General features: G+C 35.5%; 1 protein-coding gene across 1 annotated transcript; it reads left to right on the forward strand.

Annotated features, from left to right (window-relative positions):
- Positions 1-188: 188 nt before the first annotated feature.
- On the forward strand, positions 189-6,132 carry nfkbiz (nuclear factor of kappa light polypeptide gene enhancer in B-cells inhibitor, zeta). Its single transcript, XM_041966291.1, has 13 exons — positions 189-224; positions 317-384; positions 799-1,001; positions 1,683-1,807; positions 2,441-2,529; positions 2,905-3,221; positions 3,446-3,551; positions 3,638-3,784; positions 4,509-4,572; positions 4,661-4,830; positions 4,921-5,031; positions 5,102-5,269; positions 5,466-6,132. Exons 3-13 carry the CDS (start codon positions 859-861, stop codon positions 5,502-5,504), a joined length of 1,479 nt encoding a protein of 492 aa, XP_041822225.1. The 5' UTR covers positions 189-224; positions 317-384; positions 799-858; the 3' UTR covers positions 5,505-6,132.
- The last annotated feature ends 6,520 nt before the right edge of the window (positions 6,133-12,652 follow it).

Consider the following 12,652-nt stretch of genomic DNA (forward strand, 5'->3'; position numbering starts at 1 on the left):
TGTTATTGCTGAAGTGTAAGTGTATCTGCTTATTCTGAATCTGATGCAGCAACACGTTTGAAAGAGTGGGAAAGTTGTGGAATGCTCCAAAAACACCTGTTTGGAACATTCCACGGGTAAACAGGTTGATTGGTAACAGGTGATCCTGATTGGATGTGAAAGGTCAGTCCGTCACAAGGGAGTATGGAGCGAGATTCAGCGTCCGAGTCGTTTCTGGAATGGAGGTAAAAAGATAAGATAAGACTTTATTAATGTGTAATGTGTAAGTCGTCTGTTCGGTGGTTTTATTGTTGCACTCGCACATGTTTGTCTGCAGAACGAGCAGTTTCAGAGATCGTCGGTGGACTGAAGCGGTGGTGGACCAGGAGAAACTGCGTAAACCCGGTTAGTTCTCAACCCTGTGGTCTCTCGGGGCTCCTGGTCCCTCACTGAGAGGAGGCTCTTTGTTTAGTTCTGATTTTATGGGGAATAAATCTATTTTTCACCTTCCGTCCCTCACGTGGACTGCTTGTTTATGAGGGGAGCGTAATCTCTTGTTGCGTTCACGTGCACTCGGAAATCGCGTTTCGCCCGTGAAAATGTCCTTTTCCGATACATAAGTAAATTATTTGTCTTAATATCAGTTAGATGTCGAAAACTTCACATTAAGTTCTAAGAATTACAGAATACTGCGAATACTACAGTTATACCCATCATAATGATACTTATTTACTTATTTGACTATATATGTAATAATTATATATATATACTCAGTGATTTTTAAAAATTAGGCTTTATTTCCTCTGCTGTCACATCCAGCTTCACACAGTTGAGATACCACTTGCTCAAATTTGGACTCAAGCCAACCTGCGTCTCTTTATGTGGAAATCTGAGCTGTTAACAGGGGAGTGGTTTGTGCAACTAGCAAGTCCACAAGAGAAACTGCATTTCCTTCTTCCACTTCCATTTCATCCTGCACATGTTCCGGTGGTGGAGTCCTGCTTGACCAGCAAGTTTATCAGGTGTGTAAAACTAAGTATTTGTATATATACCTTGCATTGTATTTGTTAACAAGAAGTCTCTCAAAAATGTTCCTGAAACAAAGACAGCACAGGTTTACAGCTGTCTTCTTTTGTATTTAGTCAGCTTGATGGATAATGGAATATTTAAATATTTGTTTAATCAGAAATAATGTGATTTCTTGCTTTATTGAGTTTACATATTTCAGGTTTGCTCTGCAGTTTAGTTACTGAATTACTTACAAAGGCTGTTATGCTCAGTGGCTTTGCTTTTCTATGCAGCACGTTGGCCTCATTTGCATTTGAACCAACCCTCAAACTGTTTTTCTGTTTGGGAGTCTTTTCAGATCAGAACTTTATCTTTGAATCAGCTTGAATGAAAGCTCTCTGTAGATTAAGGGTAATTGAACAAAATTTGACTGGATTTCCCCTTTTTTTTTTTTTATAGGACTAGTTTCAGTTCAGTAGTAGCGGCAGAATGTTTTAATCCCTTTTTTTGAAAGTGACCCACCTCTGTAACCTGCCAACCAGGAAGCAGAGCCAGGTGTGGGATATTTTTTGTGGCAGTTTTTCCTCGTTTCTGATCTTGTGACAAGTTGAAGTGTGCACTTAGGTGAGTCAGTTGTACATGTTTGCAATGTCACTGATGCCAGACTCCATGTTGACAGCTGCTTTGAATTCCAGGCGTGTGAGAGAGCAACTATTTCAGTTGATTTCATTTCATGACGCCTTAAACATGTTGGATCCAAGAGGGAATGAAAGCAGAGGTCAGAGTCTGTCTATGGGGACCAGCTTCAGAAATGATCAAGGTGAGTTTTTATAGTTCTGGTAATCTGATACGACAACTCACCGCTTTCAAAAGTGTGAAATTGTGACCACACAAACTCTCTAATCTTCTTGTTCCTGAACATTTGAGTCCACTTGTATTGTTTTCAAGACACAAGGGAATGAGGAAGTCCAACTTCTATGTTGAATTTGTCAGATTAGCAGCAAGTTAGTGGCCTTTACCTCAGTCAAATATGAACACCACATTGTAAATACTATCTGTGCAAGTGTGAAAGTGTCAAAAGTGAAAGTATTGATAGTGCTGGAAAAAGTTTTGTCATCGTTTCACTATTATTTGTCATGTTTGGAGATGAATAACAGTGTGCTTTTTACTCCACTACATTTCTACAGGCATAGGTATTGATTACTTTCTGATACTATGAGTACATGTAACTGACAAGACTCCTGTACGTTTTCCTAAATAAGGACTTTTGATGCAGGACTTTTACTTGTAAATGAAATGTTTTCATAGTTTGTTGGTACTTTTTGTTGGGTAAAGGATGTGAATACTCCTTTCACTGTTGGCAGTCCTCTATCCTTCCTGCAGATTTTATGTCATGTTGCTTATGATTTAATGTGATCAAAACTTCATGCATACCATTCTTCCACCCCTTCAGGCTTTCTTATCACTGATCCTGGGCCACCAGAATACGCCCAAGCTGTGCGTAAGAACACTGTGAAGGAACTGCTGATGATGAAACGCCAGGTTAGTCACAGATCAAATCAGCATGAGAACATGATGAGACTAGTTTTTTTATTGTAAGGATTGGATTTCCCAGAAAATGTAGCAATTAACTCTGAGTCATGTGTTGTCATTATTTGTGAGTTTTATTTGTCAGCTGTAGTCACCTGTGTTGTTTTTTTAACGAGGACAGATACTTTGATTTATGAGTCTCTTCAGTATGAGGAAGAAGTTGAGCACTCCTTCACTTCAGTCCTTGTTTACGCTAGAACAGACAGCAAAGTTTAAGTTCTTTGTTTGCAAATCATTGAAATGCAGCACATAAAAATAAAAAAAGAGACAAAATGTCAAAAGTCAAATATTGAGTTCAACTACAGATTTGATATGATTCTCTTTTAGAAATGGAGCTGCTCACCAGACGCCAACAGCTTTGTGCATAAATTTAAATCTGCAAAATCTGAAGCTTTTTCCAACAATGTGAGTCCTCATCTGTTGGGGCCTCCCGCACCAGTAAACTCCATCGTTATGAATGAGTGTGCTCCTGAAAACGGTCACAGCAACCTGCAACAGATGCAACATCCAGCTCTGCAGGGCCAAGAGTCTCCAACTGCTAAAGCCAAAGTGACTTTATTTCACTGGCAAATCCAGCAAGAGGCGCAGAGGGTTGGAGGAGTTTCTCCAGAGCTGCTGAACATGCAAGATGCAGATGGTGACACGTACGTATCGATGAGGACAGTCATCAATTCAGACCAATGTATAAACACGTTAAGTAGAAAAGCTAAAAGTAATGTTAAGTGAAATGATAAAAAGAAATGGAAGAACAGCAGAACTATCTATTGAGAAAAGAGAACAGTAACAGTAATGGAGGAACAGTTGAATGTCTCAACAATGACACATCAACATCATTTGCATATGGAGTTATTTCCTTTCCACCTTCCAGATTTCTTCACATAGCAGTGGCACAAGGTCGACGGGCTCTGGCTTATGTGCTTGCCACAAAAATGGCTGCATCTGGCTCCCTGGACATGAGAGAACACAACGGGCAGGTACAAACATATAATCACTGACTTGGGATTGATCTTCTCGAGCGTCGATCAGCATCTGACACTCTGAATCGATGTCCTGTTCACAGACGGCTCTTCAGATTGCAGCTGCCACCAATCAGCACTTGATCGTCCAGGACCTGCTGACACACGGAGCCCAGATCAACACTTGTGACTCCTGGGGACGCTCTCCTTTGCACGTGTGCGCTGAGAAAGGCCATCTGCTCAGTCTTCAGGTAAGCAATCATAAGTAATGGTTTGACATATGAAGGCGAAGAAGCAGCCCAGCCCAGCCCAGCCCAGCTCAGCAGGATGAGGTGTGACTTGTGACTCATGGCTCAAACAGGTTGTATTTTATGAGTAGTGGCTCAGCAAACATCTTTTTTTTGCCATTTCAATATTGACAGGTTGGGTTTGAAAACCAAAAGATGAACCCTTTTAGTCTGAAGACCAGGAGCTGACTTAAACCCACAAACATTCAAGCAAACATCAAAGTTTAATTGAAATCCACCAGGGGAACTCGGACACCTACAACATTGTTCCTTTATTTGTCCTCATTTTACCTCAGCAAGGTTAAACTTGAGCACAGCAGCGAGCTAAATGCTGAAGCCAATAGTAAATGTCATATTTGTCGTCTTAGTTTAGGGTGTTAGCATGCTGACATCTGCTTATTTAGCACCAAGCTTACCTGGGTGTTCACCTCAACCACAAACAGGGTGAAGTTGGAAGTTCACTGAACTCACCTGTTCAGCAATATTAAAGCACCATCCAACAGTCTGAGTGAGTGGATGTGAGCAGTGTAGCTCTGGGCCATCAAAGACACTGTGCATCTGTTGCACAGCTGATAATGTGCCATTTATCTCACTTGTTAATTTGTAACTTGATGTTGATGTGAAACACTAAGCCTGTTGTGCTCATAAAATGTGCTTCCTGGATTGTAATAGAGTGCCTTTTCCACAGAGCATCTGGAGGACCCTGATGGGGGGCGGCCAACCAGTCGATGTTGAAATGTTCAATTATGATGGTGAGTCGGTTTACCGTAGCTGAAAACTGTATTTGCGATGGTTCATGGAAAGCAGCTTTTGAGTAATACGACTGTTCTCTGTCTGGAGGTTTAACTCCGCTGCACACAGCAGTCATGTCTCACAATGCTGCGGTCAAAGAGCTGATGACTCGGAACAATTCTTGTTCATATATGAGAATGGAGCTGCAGCAGAAGAGACAGATGCTGGTTGAATGTATTAAGATTCTGCTGCTCATGGGCGCCTCCTTTGGGACAAAGGTAGGTATTGAAAGTATTGACCCAAGATAAAAAGACAAGTGTGCATCATCTGCAAAGGCCTGACCTGAGTTTCATGTTTCATTTCCTCAGGATCTAAAAAGTGGACGGACGTGTCTTCACGTGGCTTCTGAGGAGGCAAACGTGGAGCTGCTGAACATTTTCCTTGACCATCCATCGTCCCTGTCGGCTGTCAATGTTCAGGTAAGCCGTTTTGGTTCAAAGACGTCCAGTGTAACCTGCAAACTGTAATGAGTAATTCTGCTTGTTTCAGATGTTCAATGGAAACACTGCCCTGCACATTGTCAGCTCTTTGCAAAACCACAAAAGTCAAGTGGAAGCAGTGAGGCTGCTGATGAGGAGAGGAGCGGACCCCGGAGCCAGAAATGTAGAAAATGACCTGCCGTCTCAGCTGGTGGCTGAAGGAGCCACAGGTGAAAAGGTAGGCTGGGCTCACTGTGTTATCTCATCACGTTGAACAATCACCAAAATGTGCTGCATTTGAAAACACTGGAATGGAGAACTAGTTTGTTATGCAACAAGAATCTTGTTTTACAACAGAATTTAGGACCATAAAACCAAAAGAAAGTCACATTCCTTGCATGGATTTGAAATAATAGTGGCCTCTATTTTTATAGGTGCGGAAGATCCTGAAGGGGAAATGTTTTCACGATTAAGTGAAGCTCAAAACCACTGTCAGTCAGACAGTCAGTCTATGAAGATACGATTTGCCAAAATGAGGCAGATTCAGGTTGTTTCAGTGAAACATGCCCAGTTGTTCATTACTATGTAATGTCTAAGGACAAGGTCAAGTGTGGATTAGTTACTTTTAGTTGCTTTTAATTGCCTTCAGCATTCAGCTTTCCTGAAATGTAAGATTAACAATGAGGAAAAAATAAGCAAATGTGCTCTGTAAGTCAAGTTCTTTAGTTCATTGTATGTTTATGCTGCATATTATTGTACAAAATTGTGTTTTGGTGTCTGTTCAGTGACGAGTTGAACCTGAATTTTGAATCTTCCTCCAGTTACTTTTGTCTTTCATACTGTTTTCTGCCGATTTCAATCAAAAGGCACCTTAATTCGTTAAGTTTGAATTGCTACCAGATTGTGTGGATCAGATTTGTTTCTAAAATATAGTATTAGTGTTGTAATAGTATTTAATGTAATAAGTGAATGTCACCCAATGTTTAGGTAAGGCAGATACAGTGGTTGATAGTGAACTTCTGTTGAAGATATGAATATAATTGTGTTCTAATATTATTGGTCTATGTCCATCTTAAAATAAAGTGTATTTGCAGTGTGTGACAGTGATCTGTCAGTTGTGTGGGTTTTGTTTGTCACTGTGACCCTCGAGGGGCTTTGTAGAAACCAGCCACATTGCCTTGCTCAAAAGTTTACACACTTTGTAATATGCATCCAAGTTGACACACACAGGTTTAAAAGTGCGAGTGTTTTTCGTAATAGTTGAAATACTTTGTCAACACTGATCTGTATCCTTCAAAATGTCAAAGCAAAATATAGTCATGTTCAACTGATGGTTCAATGTTGGACATTGAACAACTGATGGATATTTGGGTCATATTCCTATACTGTGATAAGTTTGATTACACACACATATTCTGCTAATAGTTAGATTGCATGCATATGCTTATATTAATGATGATGAATGATGATCCTGATATGTTGATCTTATTCATATTTTCTGCTGATAGATTGTGTGACTGAATAAGATTCAAGAATCATGAGTCTTTATTGTCATTGAGCATGTCAATGAAATTTTCATTGCGCCCCCATGTAAGGAACAGATAGTAAGAAAGATAAGACTAGAAAGAATAAAATTAAGATAACTACAATAAAATAAAATAAATCCACATGCAATAAAAATATTTGTAAAGCAATTAAAAATGTAACAGAATGAAAATATACTAAGGCAATAAAATATACTAAACAATAAAATATGGAAGTGAAATGTGCAACAGAATAAAATATACTGACAGAATAAAATATACCAATGAAAATGAAATGTGCAATATACTAAAAAGTATATAATTTAGTTAAGTGTATGTGTGTACTAAAAGTTGAGCGGTGTGCAGTGGTTCACAGTTCTCATAGTCTCTCACTGCAGTGAGGGGCTGCTGGGGGGTGATAGCTCTAACAGCTCTGGGGAAGAAGCTGTCCCTCAGTCTGTTAGTGGTGGTGCGGATGTTTCTGTAATGCTTTTCTGATGGTAGCGGTACAAACAGTCTGTGGTCCGTGGCGTTGGATCTCGCCCTCTTCCTGACCCGGCCTTCATATATAGAGTCTAGGTCAGGAAGGGGGCAGCCAACAATGCCCTGTGCAGTTTTAACCACCCGTGCCAGTTGATTCCTCTCCTGTGCCGTGCAGCTGCCATACCACACTGTCACACTGAGGCAGAGGATGCTTTCAATTGTGGCCCTGTAGAAGTTAACGAGCAACCGAGAGGAGAGTCCAGCCCGTTTCAGCTTCCTGAGGAAGAAGAGCCTTTGTTGTGCCTTCTTCACCAGGCGGGAGGTGTTCATGGACCAGGAGAGGTCAGATGCGATGTGGAGGCCCAGGAACCTGATGTTGTCCACACGCTCCACCACTTCTCCGTCGATGAGTAGGGGGGCGTGATCCGTCTTCCTGGACCTCCTGAAGTCCACAATGACCTCCTTGGTCTTCCCTGTGTTCAGCACCAGGTTGTTGGCTGAACACCAGTGGGTGAGCTGGCGTATCTCCTCTCTGTAGTGGGTCTCGTTGTTATCTGAGACGAGACCCACGACTGTAGTGACGTCTGCAAACTTCACGACTGTGTTGGTGGGGTGTATGGCAGCGTAAACATGGTGAAGAGGGCTGATAATTAACAGAAATTCTAATTGTCCTGGTGAAGTTTTTCCTTTATTATTCACAGAAGTGATTTAGACGAGGAGTGATTCTTTGTCTCTCTAGATTTGCCCTTGCAAACAGGTTGCTGTGGTGATGTTGCATTCACGAAGATGAGCAAGCAGTGGAGAGAGAGTGCCTGATGGCAACGAGGAGGAGCTGATGACTGTTTCAGCATTTCCTTTCTTTGCAGGCTTGCTTTGTCAGAAAGTGTGCATGACAAGTAAGTAGATTATTTGTATTGCTTTCTTCTTTACTGTTTTGAGTAATCCAATGTCAGTTAGCATTGAACACCTGAAATTGTCTGCCTTTTATTTTGTCATTTGATGGGCATGGTAAATAATATGAGTGCAAAAGAGAGTCTGGACCAGAGCCACATTAAGTAATGCTGATATGTTCACCAGGTGACAGAGGTGGTTAAGTCAAATCCTTTCCATTGTCTTTGGCACTGGATTGTATTGATAGACTCATTTGTTATCTTTAGAGGACTGGAACTGGTGTCATCCCACATTGCTGGATTGGGCAATACTGTGAAGACAAGGTGAGGATAGTGTCTTTAGTAATAGTGTCTTTTTAGTTTTACTGTCTTTTTAGTAAAGTGTCTTTAGTAAAGTGTCTTTAGTAATAGTGTCTTTAGTAAAGTGTCTTTAGTAAAGTGTCTTTAGTAAAGTGTCTTTAGTAAAGTGTCTTTAGTAATAGTGTCTTTAGTAATAGTGTCTTTAGTAAAGTGTCTTTTTAGTAAAGTGTCTTTAGTAATAGTGTCTTTAGTAAAGTGTCTTTAGTAATAGTGTCTTTAGTAAAGTGTCTTTTTAGTTTTAGTGTCTTTTTAGTAAAGTGTCTTTTTAGTAAAGTGTCTTTTAGTTTTAGTGTCTTTTTAGTAAAGTGTCTTTTTAGTTTAGTGTCTTTTTAGTAAAGTGTCTTTTTAGTAAAGTGTCTTTTTAGTTTTAGTGTCTTTTTAGTAAAGTGTCTTTTTAGTTTTAGTGTCTTTTTAGTTTAGTGTCTTTTTAGTAAAGTGTCTTTTAGTAAAGTGTCTTTTTAGTTTTAGTGTCTTTTTAGTAAAGTGTCTTTTTAGTAAAGTGTCTTTTTAGTTTTAGTGTCTTTTTAGTAAAGTGTCTTTTTAGTTTTAGTGTCTTTTTAGTAAAGTGTCTTTTTAGTAAAGTGTCTTTTTAGTTTTAGTGTCTTTTTAGTAAAGTGTCTTTTTAGTAAAGTGTCTTTTTAGTTTTAGTGTCTTTTTAGTAAAGTGTCTTTTTAGTAAAGTGTCTTTTTAGTTTTAGTGTCTTTTTAGTAAAGTGTCTTTTTAGTAAAGTGTCTTTTTAGTAAAGTGTCTTTTTAGTTTTAGTGTCTTTTTAGTAAAGTGTCTTTTTAGTTTTAGTGTCTTTTTAGTAAAGTGTCTTTTTAGTAAAGTGTCTTTTTAGTTTTAGTGTCTTTTTAGTAAAGTGTCTTTTTAGTAAAGTGTCTTTTTAGTTTTAGTGTCTTTTTAGTAAAGTGTCTTTTTAGTTTTAGTGTCTTTTTAGTAAAGTGTCTTTTTAGTAAAGTGTCTTTTTAGTTTTAGTGTCTTTTTAGTAAAGTGTCTTTTTAGTAAAGTGTCTTTTTAGTTTTAGTGTCTTTTTAGTAAAGTGTCTTTTTAGTTTTAGTGTCTTTTTAGTAAAGTGTCTTTTTAGTTTTAGTGTCTTTTTAGTAAAGTGTCTTTTTAGTAAAGTGTCTTTTAGTTTAGTGTCTTTTTTAGTAAGTGTCTTTTTAGTAAAGTGTCTTTTTAGTTTTAGTGTCTTTTTAGTAAAGTGTCTTTTTAGTTTTAGTGTCTTTTTAGTAAAGTGTCTTTTTAGTTTTAGTGTCTTTTTAGTAAAGTGTCTTTTTAGTTTTAGTGTCTTTTTAGTTAAGTGTCTTTTTAGTTTTAGTGTCTTTTAGTTAAAGGTCTTTTAGTTTTAGTGTCTTTTTAGTAAAGTGTCTTTTTAGTTTTAGTGTCTTTTTAGTAAGTGTCTTTTAGTAAAGTGTCTTTTTAGTTTTAGTGTCTTTTTAGTTTAAGTGTCTTTTTAGTAAAGTGTCTTTTTAGTTTTAGTGTCTTTTTAGTAAAGTGTCTTTTTAGTTTAGTGTCTTTTTAGTTTAGTGTCTTTTTAGTAAAGTGTCTTTTTAGTAAAGTGTCTTTTTAGTTTAGTGTCTTTTTAGTAAAGTGTCTTTTTAGTTAAGTGTCTTTTTAGTTTTAGTGTCTTTTTAGTAAAGTGTCTTTTTAGTTTTAGTGTCTTTTTAGTAAAGTGTCTTTTTAGTTTAAGTGTCTTTTTAGTTAAGTGTCTTTTTAGTTAAGTGTCTTTTTAGTAAAGTGTCTTTTTAGTTAAGTGTCTTTTTAGTTTAGTGTCTTTTAGTAAAGTGTCTTTTTAGTTTTAGTGTCTTTTTAGTAAAGTGTCTTTTTAGTTTTAGTGTCTTTTTAGTAAAGTGTCTTTTTAGTTTTAGTGTCTTTTTAGTAAAGTGTCTTTTTAGTAAAGTGTCTTTTTAGTTTTAGTGTCTTTTTAGTTTTAGTGTCTTTTTAGTAAAGTGTCTTTTTAGTTTTAGTGTCTTTTAGTAAAGTGTCTTTTAGTTTTAGTGTCTTTTAGTTTAGTGTCTTTTTAGTTAAAGTGTCTTTTTAGTTTTAGTGTCTTTTAGTAAAGTGTCTTTTTAGTTTTAGTGTCTTTTAGTTTTAGTGTCTTTTTAGTAAAGTGTCTTTTTAGTTTTAGTGTCTTTTTAGTAAAGTGTCTTTTTAGTTTTAGTGTCTTTTAGTTTTAGTGTCTTTTTAGTTTTAGTGTCTTTTTAGTTTTAGTGTCTTTTAGTTTTAGTGTCTTTTTAGTTTTAGTGTCTTTTTAGTTTTAGTGTCTTTTTAGTTTTAGTGTCTTTTTAGTAAAGTGTCTTTTTAGTTTTAGTGTCTTTTTAGTAAAGTGTCTTTTTAGTTTTAGTGTCTTTTAGTAAAGTGTCTTTTTAGTTTTAGTGTCTTTTTAGTTTAGTGTCTTTTTAGTAAAGTGTCTTTTTAGTTTTAGTGTCTTTTTAGTAAGTGTCTTTTTAGTTTTAGTGTCTTTTTAGTAAAGTGTCTTTTTAGTTTAGTGTCTTTTTAGTAAAGTGTCTTTTAGTTTTAGTGTCTTTTAGTAAAGTGTCTTTTTAGTAAAGTGTCTTTTAGTTTTAGTGTCTTTTTAGTAAAGTGTCTTTTTAGTAAAGTGTCTTTTAGTAAAGTGTCTTTTTAGTAAGTGTCTTTTTAGTTTTAGTGTCTTTTTAGTAAAGTGTCTTTTAGTAAAGTGTCTTTTTAGTTTTAGTGTCTTTTAGTAAAGTGTCTTTTTAGTAAAGTGTCTTTTTAGTTTTAGTGTCTTTTAGTAAAGTGTCTTTTTAGTAAAGTGTCTTTTTAGTTTTAGTGTCTTTTTAGTAAAGTGTCTTTTTAGTTTTAGTGTCTTTTTAGTAAAGTGTCTTTTTAGTTTTAGTGTCTTTTTAGTAAAGTGTCTTTTAGTTTTAGTGTCTTTTTAGTAAAGTGTCTTTTTAGTAAGTGTCTTTTTAGTTTTAGTGTCTTTTAGTAAAGTGTCTTTTTAGTTTTAGTGTCTTTTTAGTAAAGTGTCTTTTTAGTTTAGTGTCTTTTTAGTTTTAGTGTCTTTTAGTAAAGTGTCTTTTTAGTTTAGTGTCTTTTTAGTAAAGTGTCTTTTTAGTTTTAGTGTCTTTTTAGTAAAGTGTCTTTTTAGTTTTAGTGTCTTTTTAGTAAAGTGTCTTTTTAGTTTTAGTGTCTTTTTAGTAAAGTGTCTTTTAGTAAAGTGTCTTTTTAGTTTTAGTGTCTTTTAGTAAAGTGTCTTTTTAGTAAAGTGTCTTTTTAGTTTTAGTGTCTTTTTAGTAAAGTGTCTTTTAGTAAAGTGTCTTTTTAGTTTTAGTGTCTTTTAGTAAAGTGTCTTTTTAGTAAAGTGTCTTTTAGTTTTAGTGTCTTTTTAGTAAGTGTCTTTTTAGTTTTAGTGTCTTTTAGTAAAGTGTCTTTTTAGTTTTAGTGTCTTTTTAGTAAAGTGTCTTTTTAGTTTTAGTGTCTTTTTAGTAAAGTGTCTTTTTAGTTTTAGTGTCTTTTTAGTAAAGTGTCTTTTAGTTTTAGTGTCTTTTTAGTAAAGTGTCTTTTAGTAAAGTGTCTTTTTAGTTTAGTGTCTTTTTAGTTTTAGTGTCTTTTTAGTAAAGTGTCTTTTAGTTTTAGTGTCTTTTTAGTAAAGTGTCTTTTTAGTTTTAGTGTCTTTTTAGTAAAGTGTCTTTTTAGTTTAGTGTCTTTTTAGTAAAGTGTCTTTTTAGTTTTAGTGTCTTTTTAGTAAAGTGTCTTTTAGTTTTAGTGTCTTTTAGTAAAGTGTCTTTTTAGTTTTAGTGTCTTTTTAGTAAAGTGTCTTTTTAGTTTTAGTGTCTTTTTAGTAAAGTGTCTTTTTAGTTTTAGTGTCTTTTTAGTAAAGTGTCTTTTTAGTTTTAGTGTCTTTTTAGTAAGTGTCTTTTTAGTAAAGTGTCTTTTTAGTTTTAGTGTCTTTTTAGTAAAGTGTCTTTTTAGTTTTAGTGTCTTTTTAGTTTTAGTGTCTTTTTAGTAAAGTGTCTTTTTAGTTTTAGTGTCTTTTTAGTAAAGTGTCTTTTTAGTAAAGTGTCTTTTTAGTTTTAGTGTCTTTTTAGTTTTAGTGTCTTTTTAGTAAAGTGTCTTTTTAGTTTAGTGTCTTTTTAGTAAAGTGTCTTTTTAGTAAAGTGTCTTTTTAGTTTTAGTGTCTTTTAGTAAAGTGTCTTTTTAGTAAAGTGTCTTTTAGTTTTAGTGTCTTTTTAGTAAAGTGTCTTTTAGTTTTAGTGTCTTTTTAGTTTTAGTGTCTTTTTAGTTTTAGTGTCTTTTTAGTTTTAGTGTCTTTTTAGTAAAGTGTCTTTTAGTTTTAGTGTCTTTTTAGTAAAGTGTCTTTTAGTTTTAGTGTCTTTTTAGTTTTAGTGTCTTTTTAGTAAAGTG

Source organism: Chelmon rostratus, chromosome 24 (assembly GCF_017976325.1).
Source record: "Chelmon rostratus isolate fCheRos1 chromosome 24, fCheRos1.pri, whole genome shotgun sequence".
Taxonomy (NCBI): Eukaryota; Metazoa; Chordata; class Actinopteri; order Chaetodontiformes; family Chaetodontidae; genus Chelmon; species Chelmon rostratus.

Coding starts and splice junctions, on each gene's coding strand:
- nfkbiz (XM_041966291.1), top strand. CDS start 859: ATGTGGAAATCTGAGCTGTTAACAGGGGAGTGGTTTGTGCAACTAGCA. Junction 2,530..2,904: donor TGCTGATGATGAAACGCCAG/GTTAGTCACAGA, acceptor ATTCTCTTTTAG/AAATGGAGCTGCTCACCAGA. Junction 3,552..3,637: donor TGAGAGAACACAACGGGCAG/GTACAAACATAT, acceptor TCCTGTTCACAG/ACGGCTCTTCAGATTGCAGC.